At 43.5% G+C, this 14406-nt stretch overlaps 1 protein-coding gene across 16 annotated transcripts in view; it reads left to right on the top strand.

Moving 5' to 3' along the window:
* Positions 1-14406, top strand: part of MTSS1 (MTSS I-BAR domain containing 1) — a 117502-nt gene that overhangs the window by 16701 nt on the left and 86395 nt on the right. For all 16 annotated transcript variants that reach the window (XM_032182136.1, XM_032182126.1, XM_032182132.1 and 13 more), the window contains exon 3: positions 480-553. In XM_032182136.1, coding sequence (XP_032038027.1) covers positions 480-553 — 74 coding nt within the window. The remainder of the gene's footprint in view (positions 1-479; positions 554-14406) is intronic.

The raw sequence follows: 14406 nt of genomic DNA, 5'->3' as shown, positions 1-14406 counted from the left end.
TCAAATGAGGAATTCAGGGAAGCATTTGGCCAGGATCCTAGATAAAAAGAAGGTCCTGCGTGCCTATTCTCAGAACATCCACGTTCCCTGGAAATAACAGTGGTTGTAATTTGTACACTAATGGGTGCAGTATAATGTGTGTTAGATTTGTTTTTCATGTTTGACTGCTTAATATTAGTTCATCAGAGGAAATCAACTCGAAGGGGGATGGCTGTGCTCTTTTGAAAGAGCACCTGTCCTGTGCAATTCACAGCTCAGAATTAGCCTGGCTGCCTCCAAGTCCATAGTGCTAACACAAAGCAAGGAAGAGATTAAGCGAGGAAGGAGGGAAAAGGCTAAGATCACGTATAAAAGAGGATATTTTTCGTGGCCTCTACAAGTTCTCAGTGGTATTCTTTCTAAGCCTAAATGTTTTTGGCAATAATTAAATAGGCAGCAATGAGACACTGCTAATGTTTTGTTATCTGTATGCATTTCAGGACTACAGTAGTAGCAGCTGCTGCCTTCTTGGATGCCTTTCAGAAAGTGGCTGACATGGCTACTAATACACGTGGTAAGCAGATGTGTCAATATTGAGCTTAACAGAATGCTGTGTGGTTTCTACCATTTGTCGTAATGAAAAAAAAAGTCTAACTTGTTACATTGACAAGCAGATCTGTGAGACATCTGTTAGATGGACTTGCACTTTGAAAAAGCGACACGTGAAAAAGGAAGTCATCTTTTCTTTACCAAAAAAAAAAAAAAAAGCTGGAAACCTGTAATTTAAATGTGTCATCAATCATGTGAACACTTCTAATTACCATTTGAATTATACGTTGATGAATAATATTTTAGAAAGCAAGATTTACTGAAATCTGTATTCACTGATGCTTCTGTACCTTAAGTAAATGTAAAAGCTGTAAGGCTTGGTGTTCAGCTGCCTTAAAGAAGTGTAAGGTTTCAGACAGTGGAGCGGATACCAGCTAATGCTGTGGCCTTTGGGCTCTGTGGACAATAATGATGGCAGCTTGTGTTTGTATTTGGAAGGAAAGTCTTCGTTTGTCCTTATTCTTTATGTCCGACACTATTGGCCCTCATTCATTTTCCTGGACTGCGGGCTTCCCTGGATAACCCTGTAAGCTTCTTGGTTTGTAGGGAGGTCCAAAATCGTGCAGCTGGCAATCTTTCCAGGCTGCTGAGCTGGAAGGAAACAAAAGGCTGCTTCTCTGTGCTGTTGGATGCCCAGTGACCACGGCATCGCGTGCAGATGTCCGTGCAGGGGAAGGGCATTCCCCATGGCCGCTGTGTCCCCAGGCTCTGTCACTGAAGAACAGTTCTGAAGCGAGTACATTGCTGCTGAGTGAGCGGCTTTGGTTCACCCCTAACCTTACAGGCTCTGTGATGTGTTTTTTTAAAGTCCTAATACGTCCTTGGCATTTGACCTGGATTGCAATGAAGCAATATTGCTAATGTGAGCAGTGCGTGTGCTCGTCAGCAGCGTGCAAGCTCAGCCAAACTTCCGTTTCCCTCTGCCATCCCTGGCCAAGAGGAGCCGTAGCAGCTGCTGGAGCATGGATCAAACCATAGAATGACAACAGGGAACAATGTTTTGTTGGTTTTTTTCCCTTTTTAAAGCTAATATTTACATTCTGATAGGAAGCTCCTTGGTTGTGTGCATGCCTTGTGTAAATTCTGCACAACCTACTCACTGCTCCAAAAAGTGGAATAAACGAAGGATGAGACCCAAGGCACAACTTAAGCTGGATTTAGAAAGTGTCTTCCTTTGAGCATGATCTCTTCTATTTCTTCTCCCTCCTGCGAAGGGAAAACAAAGTAAACCCTACCAAAATCCTTGAAACTTGTGTTGACTTCTGGCTGTGCTGGCAGGCTTATAGCATTCCCATTCAGATACCAGGATGACTGCAGCTCCCCTGCTCTCCAACAAAAATGGCTTGTGTGGGTATTGAAGGGCATTTTGCACTTTCTGCTGTGTTACTTGGACTGCATCCAGCAAGCATCGTGTCTTGTCTCTTATCTCTTAGAACACATCCTTCACAAAAGGAGCTCTGTAAATCCATGCCTGCCAACTTTGTATAGCTCCTCTGTTCTGTCTTTCTGCCTTTCCTGACTGGAAGGATAGAAGGGAATTTTGTTTTTATTTTTAGAAAGTGATGTTCTGGGCAGAGAATCAAACTTCCAAGCCAGTGGTGGTTCTCATCTGCCTCCCAACCCAACTTCCACACATGCCCATGTAGGAATTCACACATAAGAGGTCTGTTGCCTTGGAGCATCTCTGGAGTTATGTGTTGGTCCTTTATAAAATAAAAATCCCTCTAGCTTGCTGTGGATGGGGATAAAATACTGGTCTCACTGAAGATGATGATAAAACTCTCTGTGGCAAAAGGTCCTTAAAAATGGATTTTGCAGTTAGTATAAACAACTGTCTTCTGAGAACAAAACCAACCAGACTGTTCGTCTTATCTCATGTGGGGATTTTAATGGGCTGCCAGTTTTCCCTTCAAGGAGCTTTCTAACCTGGAACAATTCTTTGTTAAATTTTGCCAGTTAACCGATTTGTAAGAGAATATATTTGATGGTTTAATCAGAAGCCTGGCTATGCCTCAAGCTGTATAGAGGGTCCTTAGTGAACAGGTTACCCAAAGTGAGTAAAGCTGGTCTTCAAGCTTTGAGTTCCTGACGTGTATCTCTTCTTAAATCCATATATTGCTTCTAGTTTTACAGAAAGTGGGCTGCTATTTTCAGACGCCCCGATGTGTCTGACGGAAGCATTCCACCAGACAGCAGAAGCGCTCTCTGGCTGCTCCCTGTTCTATTTGCATCAGCATTAGCTTTGAAAGAAGAAAGTGTTTGGTTATACATTTCCACACACAAGAAGAGATTTGCAGATACCAAATATTCAAGCATCAGAGCTTATTTCCATCAGCCTCATTCCTTATTCAAGCTGATACCTTCCTCTACCCCCGTGTATTACCGCTGTTCCCCAGTGTTGACTTTTCCATTTTAGTGCGTATTTCTGTATAGTTTACTTCCTTCTAATTCTGTGACGGAGCTCAAACAGAGGGCATAATTGGAGCTCTGCCTACGGTGAAGCCTGCACTTGGATGAACTGACCATACTCTGCTGTATTTTCCTCACGTTGTAGCTTTTGAGGTAGGAAAACTTCTGACTGTGAATTAGGTGGTGTTTTGTGCTGATGCCACGAGCAGATGTGTTTCCTGGCTGGTTCCTTTCTGCACTGCGTGCTGCTGCTTCCTTCTGCTTTGCCATCAGTCCATTCAGATCCGTGCTAACCTGGACTTTAGTCTTTTTCCCCGTTAGTCAGCCCGCTGTTTTTTCATGCCAACCTGAAGAGGTAAATAAAACACGGTAAAGTAGTTCCGATGAAAAGTTTTTTCTTCCTCTGGACTGGCTAGATGCATCCTCCTTTCTTCAAAAGGACAAGTATCTAAGCACATCAACTGATGATATGTACTTAGAAATATGTATTAAAACAATGTTTGAAAGAAAAAATGTCTAATTTCTGGTACAAAAACAGCACCTTTCTCTAATAATGCGGGCCACGTTGCAGTGTGTATTACTGTCTGCTGGTACCAGAGACTTCTAAAAATGAAATTACTTCAAATGTGTTTCAACTTTTGAGTTCTAATAAGATACAGATATCTATCTAGCACTTATTTTTCAGACTATGTCTGTTTGACACGCAGCCTGGCAGAACTTGTTAGCGTGCAGTGGGGTCTAGTGTTATTTCTCACTACGGATATTAAATTGAAGACTGAAAGATTTCAGTAGTTTATGAAAATTCAAAAATATTTTAAAGCCTGGACTTTGAAACTTGCAAAAAAATAAATAAATACTTTGGTCTACCTTTAAACCCCACTCAAGTTTGCCTTCGAGGAGGTATTCAGTTGTTGACACAATCTAAATATTTATTTTTTTTGTTTGCCACATGGGTTAGGCCTTTCAATATCTGACATTTCAAATGCTTTTATCTGCGCCCATTCCGACTGAAGCACGAAAGATTTAAATCGGATTTCATTTAATAGCTGTTTACCTGATACATTACACATTAGAAATTGGTTCTTTTGGGAAAGCAAGGACTGTGCATCCCAAGTATCACATATAAACGTATTGTAAGTTGGTTATGAGCAGTATGTAAAAGGATGCATGTAAATTTATGTAAGTATATTTATGTAGGTATTTTTCTGTTTCATTCGAATGTCATTTGTAGATAAGCCCTGGAATTGAAGAACTTGGAAAAGTAGGTGAGAAGAGTAACTATCCTCCTTGTGTTAGGAGAGAGATTAACGTGAAGCCATGCACACTTCTGTGTCTACTTAATACACTGTCAGTGGCTTCCGTGGAAAAAAAACAGCCTTGCCTATCTGCATCTTCACAGGTGTAAATTAAAATTTATGGAAAGATGATCTAAAAGCTTTGATTTACCCCGAAGCTTAAAATTGATCTTCAAAGGGAGATTGTTAATGAGGCAGCTGATACCCACTCTTGTGGGCTCCTTGTTTTTCATTCATACTGGAGGGTTTTACATGTACATAGGTGTGTTTGATAGCAGCAGATTAAACCATTTTAAGATGCGTTTCAGCAAATCACACAGCTCTCTGTGGCCAGTTGGATTCCACGCATTGTAATGCTATTTGAAGTTGCCCCATTTCAACTTGGCAAGTGCTACTAAGGGTATGTTTTCCCTGCCTTTGGTAATTTGGACATCTGTCATGCTGCTTGGTGCTATTTATGTTTCCCATCTCTCGTTTTGCAGATGTCTGAGAGGACTTTTAGGCAATACAGAGCAGTGAGAAGAGTTGCAGGAAATTCCAGTTGAGGCGCCTGGTGGGCAGAGAGGGTTTGAGTTTGGCGAGGGAAGAGCTGTGGATGGCCAGCCAGCTGTGAAAGGACCTGGAAGTGGAATTGTGCCTGAGCCTACACGGCACGTGGCACTAAGAGGGGAACAAAACCAGCGCAGCCATTTCCCTGTTTTCCTTTTGAGGAACAGGATGTATTAGTCGGGATGAAGTGCTGCACTAAAGTGTCTCCTTTTTTTTTCAGGCCCCATTAAACTTTATCAGCACTCAGAAATGTAAATATGGTTTTTACTCATAAAATTAAGCCTGATTAATATCTGTGAGTGTTTGCCTCAGGTAGCTCTTGTGCTGAAGTGTTCAGTCACTGCCTTCCACGTTTAAGAAAACTGCTTAAAATAGCATTTTGGGTGCAGATTTGTGTTCCTGGGCAGACTCTGCACGTGTGTTGCTCCAGGTATTGTGTGAGCACACCTTTCAGCAGTCCTTACTCTGGGTGTTTCATTGTCATCTTAGCCAGGATAAATGGCATTTATTGAAGAGGTTTTTCAAGGTGACGAGCTGCACAAATGCTGCAGTGCTGGAATTGGCATCTGTGTCTCCCAAATACGCGTGCTTAGGCCTTCTGAACTGCAGACCAGGCACAGTGTGACCCCAGGGATGAATTGTTAGTGCCATGGCAAAATGTTACACAGTCCTGAAAGGTGGCTTGCTTATTTATATATATATTCCTGAAAAAAAAAAAAAAAATAAAAAGGAGAAAGGTGCTTACCACTGTCTGTAGCAGTGGACCTAAAATGTATATAGGATTTTGCAAAAAATCTTCATACTCCTTTGGCTGTGAACTGGGGAGCTGTGATGATGTTCTCTGCATAAATTCAGGGTGAAAAGGAAGCTGGACACCAGGGAAGGGATTCTCAGTGTTCAACTCTTTTTGTTTTTTTTGACTCCTCTTTAACTTCAGATGCTCATGCTCAAATAACGAAACCTTTGTTTCAGCTTCCTGTCAGTTAGGATAAGACTTTGTAATAAGCACTTGCTCCTCCCATGGAGTCTTTGAAGTAGAATAATACAGTCCAGGCTTTTTCTTGCAGATTTTCAAATATAAAATAATCAGGAAGAAAATTATTTAAATGAACCATTCAGTGTTCCATTATACTTTCATGAAGATGATGCATAACACAGGACCGATTCACAATCACTGCCAGATGATTTTGAAGCTGGATGCACACTTACACATCTGTTGCATTTTGAGAAATGAGACTTGTAAATGCTTATTTTGAGTGCTAAAACTATAAAACACACACACACACACATATATGGAATGGTGCAATTTTGTTGTTTCTAGATTCCTGTCTTTCTCTTGACAAGTAGCAAATGCCAGTCTACGGCCATCAAAAAATGTTCCACCCTGAGAAGTCTGCTGCTGATGTGAGCCTCTTTGGCTGGAGAAGTCAAAATGAGATGGACGCCTTACACTCCTAAGCACAAGAACAGCAATTTGGTTGCTTTGCTTATTAATGAATTGATTATTATTTATTTTTTTTAGAGGTTTAAAAGGGCTGCGGTGTAGGTAAAACATTGCCATTGCTTTTTCTTTGGGCGAGTGTGTGCATTGCAGTATAAAAGAGCTTTATTTATCTTTTTGACTTTTTTCTCCCCGTCCTTAAGATCAAGACAAAATCTAGCTCAGGGTTGCTGGCAACATTTGTGCTGGTTTGATGCTCCTACCTAGGGAGAAATCTCCAGGGTGATGGATGAAAATAATCACTACAACTTCTGTAGTCTGCTACCCATTGGCACTGTGCATGGTATGATGTATGACTAGAGTTTGTGTTTGCCCTACAACACAATATTTTTTGAGCTTAAGATACTTTGCTAAGACACCAAAGTGTTAGGAAGTGGCTAAAGCTGCTGCTGAGGATGCAGACAGAAAATTTGAATGCAAGAGCGTAGCTTCTGCGAAGGAGAAAAATAAAAAGGTTTGGTGGGGGGAGGAGAGGTGCAAATAAGCTTCTTTCCATACTGCAGCTTCCCAGTACTTAAAGGGGGCTTATCAAAAAGATGGAGGGCAACTTTTTGAGACAGAAATCCTTGAGAGTGTGGGGCAAGGAGGGAAAGTACAGAGGTCATTTTCCATACTCTCAGTGCTAGTTAGAGTTCTTCAGGTAGAACTCCTGCATCTCAGTAACTAAACACTGGCTTTGTAGCTGCAGAGAGCTTTCTCATTCTTAGACCCAAACTTTTCAGTGTCGTAAGCATCCAGTTTGGGAAACAACAAGGATAGATCACAAAAAGAACTAGCTTTGGATAATTTATTGGTGTGTGAGAGGTGAAGATGCAAAAGCATCTTTTTGATAATGGGATGCGGAATTGGAAATGAAGGCTGAGGTTTTGGTTGGTGGTTGGCTTTCCCAGCACAGCACATGTTCCTGTGGTGGGAGATCCTCCTACAAGCTAATTCAGGCAGCCTTTTGTTGTGATAAATTGCTAGCTGGCAGATAACAACGATTTTGTAGTAACCACAACAAGAGAGTTGCTGCAGCTTTTTTATTCAATCTGTCACTAGTTGGACAGCAAAAGTAGCTGAAGATACATTTTCATGACCTTTTATTTAATACCTTATTTGTATTTATTTGCCATAAGACAGAAAGGAGCGTGTTGTGGGGAGAGAATTAAAAAAAAAAAAAATCAGTTCAGACTAAGGTAGGGTTCCTGTAAAGGGACCTCGGGTTCCTTCTCGCCTCATGGAGCTTGCCCATAATATGTGGTGGAGGCAGCTGAGCAGTTGCTGTGCTGCTTCTGCCTCTTCCGTGTGCCTTACAGGTGTCTCAAAATGCAGGTTCTACGTTTGTCCTCTGGTCAGCTTGGAGGCAGCTTCCACGAAGGGATGATAAATGGTGAAAGGTCAGATTGGTGCTGTCAGCTGGCTTCGTGCAAGATCACCAGACCTGTAGGGAAGCAGGTGTTGACCAGACCAGAGTCCAGGCAGTTGCTTTGACCTCATTGCACCCCAGTCTGCAGGTCTCTTGAACCCCTTGCAGCGTTTCTTCACATCAGCAAGGCAGTTTGGGTGAAGGCCGTAGTGTAGAAATGTGTGCTTTGCCTTGGGAGGCCTTCTCCAGCTCCCTAAGTCTATTCCTACCCTTGCTGGACAGAAATTACGGCTGTGTTTAACGACAGAAGAGGTATGCAAAAAAAAAAAAAGAGTGAGATGACAAGCTCCAGCAGCCAAATGTTGAATGGAGAGTCCAGAACAATGCAGCCCTGTCTAATCATTAACAAAAGCACCAGTGGCATTCGCGTTGTCTGACAGGTCCTTTTGCTCTCCCCAATGCCATCTGCCTCACAGAAGGACGCTCTTCCACGCGCTTTCACAAGTGTCAGGACAGAAGATGGTGCATGTTTGCCCTGCGTGTGGCCACCCACCCCTGCTCCTGTCCCCACTCCAGGTGATTTCTCGGCGATGTGATTCATCTCATGTTTGCATACCTGCTGCTTCCAGGGAAGCTTTACATGTTCGTGGCAGCGATGAGGTCCTGCTTAAAAATAGACCGTCTTCCTTCGCTTTCTTGTCCTTCTGTTTGCTCGATGGTTTGTCAGGTGTTGCCAGCACAAACGTTTGTCCCTGTTGCTGTGCAAGCTGTTCACTCCTTCCCTCCTCCCCTACACGTTAGCTTTCTTCAGGGAAGCAGTGCCCTGGTCGGCTCTTTTGGAGAGCTGGGGAAGAGTCCTGCTGGTTCTTGAATTTCCCTGGTAAACCAGCATCTGCCCAGGACAAGAAGCTCATTGTTCTGCCTGTCTTCCTCTTCTCCCACACTCGACAAAGTCCAACCTGTAGGACTGCTTCTGGAAAGTTAAAATAATGTAATTACCTCGCTGTCTCACTTCAGGGCTTAGGGCCCTCTGCTTGCCTTTGTGCTTTTTATAGTGGTTTTTCCTGCAGATTCGTGTGACCTGCCCTGCGCTCAGGCTGCTTTTTGGTCAGGGTGGAGAAGGAAAGGAAGACAGGCAGTTTGTGACGGCTCCTGGGCTGTGACCTGACAGCATTTCCTGTGAAATGCTGGGACTCGGTCTATAAGCACGTATTTATACACGCTTAAATCCGCTGCTTTGCAGTTCGGGGTTTTATTGTTTTTACTAGGGCTCCTGGCATGTAAAAGGGAGCGTGTTTTCTCATCTTATGAAGCCGTGGAGAAACGCTGCAGCCTTTGCAGCAGCCATCCTCAGGCAGGCTTTGTGGAAACCACTTCAAAACGAACAGCAGTGGCAATTGTGTGTGTGTGTGGGAGGGGAGGAGAGCACCTCGGTCTGCGGCGTGGTGGTGTCACGGGGCTTTGTACGATCAACCCCTGCAATTGTTGTGAAATTCTCCTCTCCTGCAGCATTTATTACTATGTAAAATTGAAAATCTGCATGATTTCCTGCTGCGAGCGCCTGTGCCGAGGGATGGGTTACTATAGTAACTAATATCGAGGAGCTGGCTGAGGCTTCACTCCGGAGCTGGCTTTGAGCGTATTTCACAGTTCGATGCAATCCTGGGCGAGGATCTGATTGAGGACAAACAAGAAGGCAGAGGTGGCGGCTGCCGTCGCTACAGGAGCAGCGCGTGCACCTTGAAATGGGTGCTGAGGTCTAAAAATATGCATTTATCAAAATTTTGGAAGTGATTTATATACTTTTTATTGTCTCCACTCACCAGCTTTCCCTCCAGACACAGCGAAGAACACATTGATCGGCGTGTGTTGCAGTCCTGGTGTCACTTCAGCCCACCTCGGAACAAAACATAAGTCTAGGGACCAGGGACATTTTCTCCCAAAAGTAATAGCCACTGTGGTGGCCGCTCCTCTGGTTTGAAGTGGAGCTGGTGCCTGTGCTGCTGAGCATGATAAATAGCACTGTTAATGAGGTTTCGTCTGGACAACCAGCTTCTGCTCTCACTTAGGCCCAGGCAAGCCTACTAAATGTGTTTGTTTTGCAAGGTTAAGCAGGGAAGGGGAAATGGGGAGGGCTGGAGCTTTGTTGTAGGTTGTAGGCTTTCAGGGTGCCGGGCAATCTGGAAAGCCTGGTTTGCACGGTTTGCGAGCACTCCACAAAGGCAACGTGGGATCAGGTGCATGAAAATGAAATTTAGCCTTCCATTAAGGGTCACTTTCAAACTAAAACTTGTTGGATGTGATGGAGGTGGAGAGGAAATGCAGAATAGCAGCGTCTGTCAAAAGGAGTCCTCCCAGTGTAGAAAATGGACCTAGCCAACTGTGATGTTTGTGCTCTTTCCTCAGTAGTGCCCTAAAATTGTGTTGAGGCCAACTTGAACTGTCAAGTAAGTTAGTTAGCACTGATGAAATGGCCTAAAGTTCAAAGATGTCCTTGCGTATGACTGAAAGTTTCGTACGGCTGCGATAGAAAAGGAGATGTGTACGAGCATAAAGACCCCTCCCTCTTCACTCTCAAACCCTCTCCTCCAAAAAGCCAAGGATCCTCAAGGAGAGGGTGAACCTACGTGTTTTGTGCACCTGTAGGCATGCACACGTGTCCACACATGTGTATGCACACACCTGGTTGAGGGGTGACTGCCATTTGCTTGAGGTGGCCAAGCAAGAGGAGAGCCTTGACCTGGCCACCCCAAGAACTGCCACTTAATCGGTGTTTGGGGAAGCTGGAGGGAGCTGAGGAATGGGACTGGAGAAGAAGGAATGGATGGAGGACAAGGAGGAGCTGGGTATGTTGTGCTGGGAATATTTAGGTGAGATCAGGTACATATTCCTTAAGAAATTAGGTTTTATATTTCAAAAAAAAGTCTGTTCGAAGAGGTCATCTTTTATATTCTCTGTTCTAAATTTTATCGTAAGCAAGTCCATAGTAAAAAGTGTTGCAGTGATTAAAAAAATAATTGTTACTGCATTAAGCCAGTTGCATCAAGAAATTAGAATAAGGATGAGTTGGAGTAACTTGAATTTGGACCACACTGAGATATGGCCAGATTAACAAATAGAGAGGCATTGGAAATAGTTATTCGAGAACATAATGGCAGATGTTGCTGAGAAGTACTGTTCATCTGTGTACTTCTGTGGAAGTAAAAAAGCAAAACAAACAAATCCTGCAGAACAAAACAACCCTCCTGCCCTTGCAGGCAGGCACTAAGCAGACTCCTGCAATGAGTCTTGGACTAAGATTTTGTGCTACTTGCACAATACAGTGATGCAAGTCTGGAACAATGAGGTACTATAAATAAATTAAACCCAAAGTACATTTGCTAAGTACCCAAAGTGCACATTGTGATGGATTATCCATGTTCTTAATGCTTGTTCATTTTCTACTAGTTTGCAAACTTACTGAGCCCAACAGAGCGTGTTTCCCTTTGATGCTGTTGTGAACGTGTGCTCATTTTAAATCTAGGTTATCTTGCAGGGAGAACAGCAGCTCAGCGTGAGCGTCAGTCACTTTGGTTCAAAGGTAAAGAGTTCACACGTTGTTCTTCTCTAGCTGCTGTACAGGCAGGAGCCTTGGCTATGGATGTAGTCAGGGGAATGTTCGAGCTATTAAGCTGAAACCTAGCTTGCTGCTGGGGAAATGAATGCCGTCATTGAACATGGGCCGTGTTGCAAAGCCCTTTCCAGACGGTGTGGTTCAAATGCACCTTATGCATGGATAATAAATTTAGACTAACAGATTTTAATCTTTCATTGTAAGCTTGAGGTTGGCCTTAGTAGGGAGTTACAACCTCCGTGTTTCTCAAGCTGCATTTAAAGGAGGGTTTTAACCATTCTCTCTGAAGTGGCTGTCTGTTTTCAGACTTTGTTCTTTGCAGTGTATTTTCTTTGTTGGCAACCTTACTAATTTAATATGGCTCCCAAAATTAGGAGTGGGAGAAAAAGCTCGGTGTGTGTTACACAACTAGAGTGCATATATAGTGAAACAAGTAATTGAGATACTACTGTGAGGGTAACAACGCACACAGTGTAGGTGAGCCTGATGTTCAGATGTGTTTTAAAACAAATGTATTTGCTAGAATAAAGCTTTCTTGTTAAGGCTTTGTGTTAGGGTTGATAGGTACCCACAGAGAGGGGAAAAAAGCTCATGCTTTCAAAAAGGGAAGCAACCACTCATCTGCCTGTCATATTGGTAAGGGTTTTTAGGACCAGAGTGGCAAGAAGTCTATCCTGTACTCAGTAATGGTGAAGATTAATGAAGGTTAAAGCATGGTAAGGTTAAAAAGCATTTCTATCCAGTATGCTTTCCAAAGCTCCGTGTCTCTAATTCCCTATTTTCAATGTTTAATCTATTGAAAATGGTCAGCATTTTGACCTCTCCAGATCTAAGCTTTTGAGGTCATGATTGTCATAGATAAAGTGACCTTTGTTTTTCAGTTAATGTTTGACTGACTGCTGTTTACTTCAAATTAGTCCCAGTTTGGTTCTAAGTTGTTTCCAGGAGTCATTTCTGTCAGAAAAGGAAGGTGGACTCAAAACTAATGCCCTCCAGGTCTGCAGAGAAACCAAGCGATGTATGAATAGCTTTCTTATCTCTCCTCTCTCTCATTTTCTGAGAAAAGATCTCTTAGATGAAACGCATTCGGTGTGTAAAAAGCTTCTTATGACCAATGGGAGCAAACATTAAACATTAATGATGCTGCTTTAAGTTGCATGGAAACAAACTGGGGCAAGTCAGTTCATTTTACCTTTGATTCATTGCTTCCAGCAGTTACAAAGAGAAAAGGTTGAATGGACTCAAGGCAAGTATGAGTCTCTTCCTTTAGCTGTTGCTTGTAATGATGTATTTTGCCCCCAAACAACGGTTTCAGTAAGTAGGTGCACAGAATTTATGATTTCCAAGTATTCTTTTTTTAAAGGAAACAATGTGATAATAGCACTTTATGTAATTGGAATGATTTATAGTTAAAGAGTTTTTGTTAAAGGAAGAATAAAATAAAGACTTCCAAGAATACTTGTGCATTTTGTAGGTTTGAACAACCCCTGGGATGGAGGTGTGAAGTGGCAGTCAGACCACAAGGCTTGGATCTCAGATGCTTCTGGGTACATCTGTTCTGCCGATCTGCTCATGGCACTGAAAATTTATTCTGGTCTTGATATCTTTGTACTTTGTGCAGGTTACTTAACCACAGAATGGCAAAATAGGGTGAAAGGGAACTTCTAACCATCACCTAGTCAACCCATTCTGCCCTGGGCAGGGACACCTCCCACCAGCCCAGGTTGCCCAAAGCCCCATCCAGCCTGGCCTTGAGCACCTCCAGGGATGGGGCATCCACAGCTTCTCTGGGCAGCCTGTGCCAGGGCCTCACCACCCTGAGAGTCAAGAATCTCTTTCAAATATCTCATTTAAACCTCCTTTCTTTTAGTTTAAAGCAGTTTATCCCTTGTCCTGTCACTACATGCCCTCCTAAAGAGTCCCTCCTCGGCCTTTTTGTAGGCCCTCTCCAGGCCCTGGCAGGCCGCGGTGAGGTCTACCCGAAGCCTTCTCTTCTCCAGGCTGAACACCCCCAGCTCCCTCAGCCTCTCCTCACAGGAGAGGTGCTCCAGCCCCTTGATCATCTTCGTGGCCCTCCTCTGGACCCTTTCTAACAGATCCACGTCCTTCTTGTGCTGGGGGCCCCAGAGCTGCATGCAGGGCTCCAGGTGGGGTCTCACGAGAGCAGAGCAGAGAAGAACCCCTTCTGCTGGCCACACTGCTTTTTCTGAAGCCCAGGTCACAGTTGGCTTTCTGGCACACATTGATGGCTTATGCTGAGCTTCTCATCAACCAACACCCCCAGGTCCTTTCCCACATCATCTGTTGGAGTCCAAGCATGAGGTACGATCTAGCTCCTGCAAAGTGCCTAAGTTAAAAGTGTTGCTTCTCAAATTCCTGCCACCTAATTTTCTCCTGCGATGCTGTTTGGGATCCCAGACCTGCTGACTTGCGTGCCCACAACTCCTTAAACTTCTTTAGTGAGGCTGAACAGGTGGGTTTCTCCTCATTAGTATCTTGGGGGCATGCAGCACCATCAAATAGATTTTTACATCCACTTTTTTCTTTCTTTTTTTTTTTTTTTTCATTTTTCATAGGAAATACGGGGTAATTGCTGTTTTCCAGTGTTTTGTTGGTCTGCCAAGAGCTCCCTGTCTGGTTCAGTGTGTTCTGCTTTGCAGAGGGCAGCGCTTGTTTTTATTGGAAAGAGGCTTACCTGTGGTTTTCTGTTTTCAAATTCTGTGGGTTTCCGTGCTTTTTTCCTTTCTTTCTGTGGCACTGCATGTTTCCTGCAGCATTTTCAACATATTTGCATCGAGTTTGATGACTCAGCTGTGTAGCTGGAAGAATAGCCCAGTTTTGAGAAGAGGACTGGTAACAACAAGTGCTGAACAAGGTGCAGTATTCCTGATTGATTGGATGGGGCTAGGCCTACCTGCAGTTGTATTTCTTTCTTTCTTGATCCCTAAAAACCCGTGGTACTCCTCGTGTAACTCACACAGCCCTCTCAGTAGTGGTATAGGAAGGATGAAGGCAGACAAACTCGTTTCTGCCATGTAAAGAAGGTGTCAAACCAGATGATCCTGAAAGCCTTGTTTTCAAAGCACCACTTCCCTGTCCACGG

Source organism: Aythya fuligula, chromosome 2, assembly GCF_009819795.1.
Source record: "Aythya fuligula isolate bAytFul2 chromosome 2, bAytFul2.pri, whole genome shotgun sequence".
Classification (NCBI taxonomy): domain Eukaryota; kingdom Metazoa; phylum Chordata; class Aves; order Anseriformes; family Anatidae; genus Aythya; species Aythya fuligula.
The sequence above is the reverse complement of the archived record's forward strand: the minus strand, read 5'-3'. Positions and strand labels throughout refer to the sequence as shown.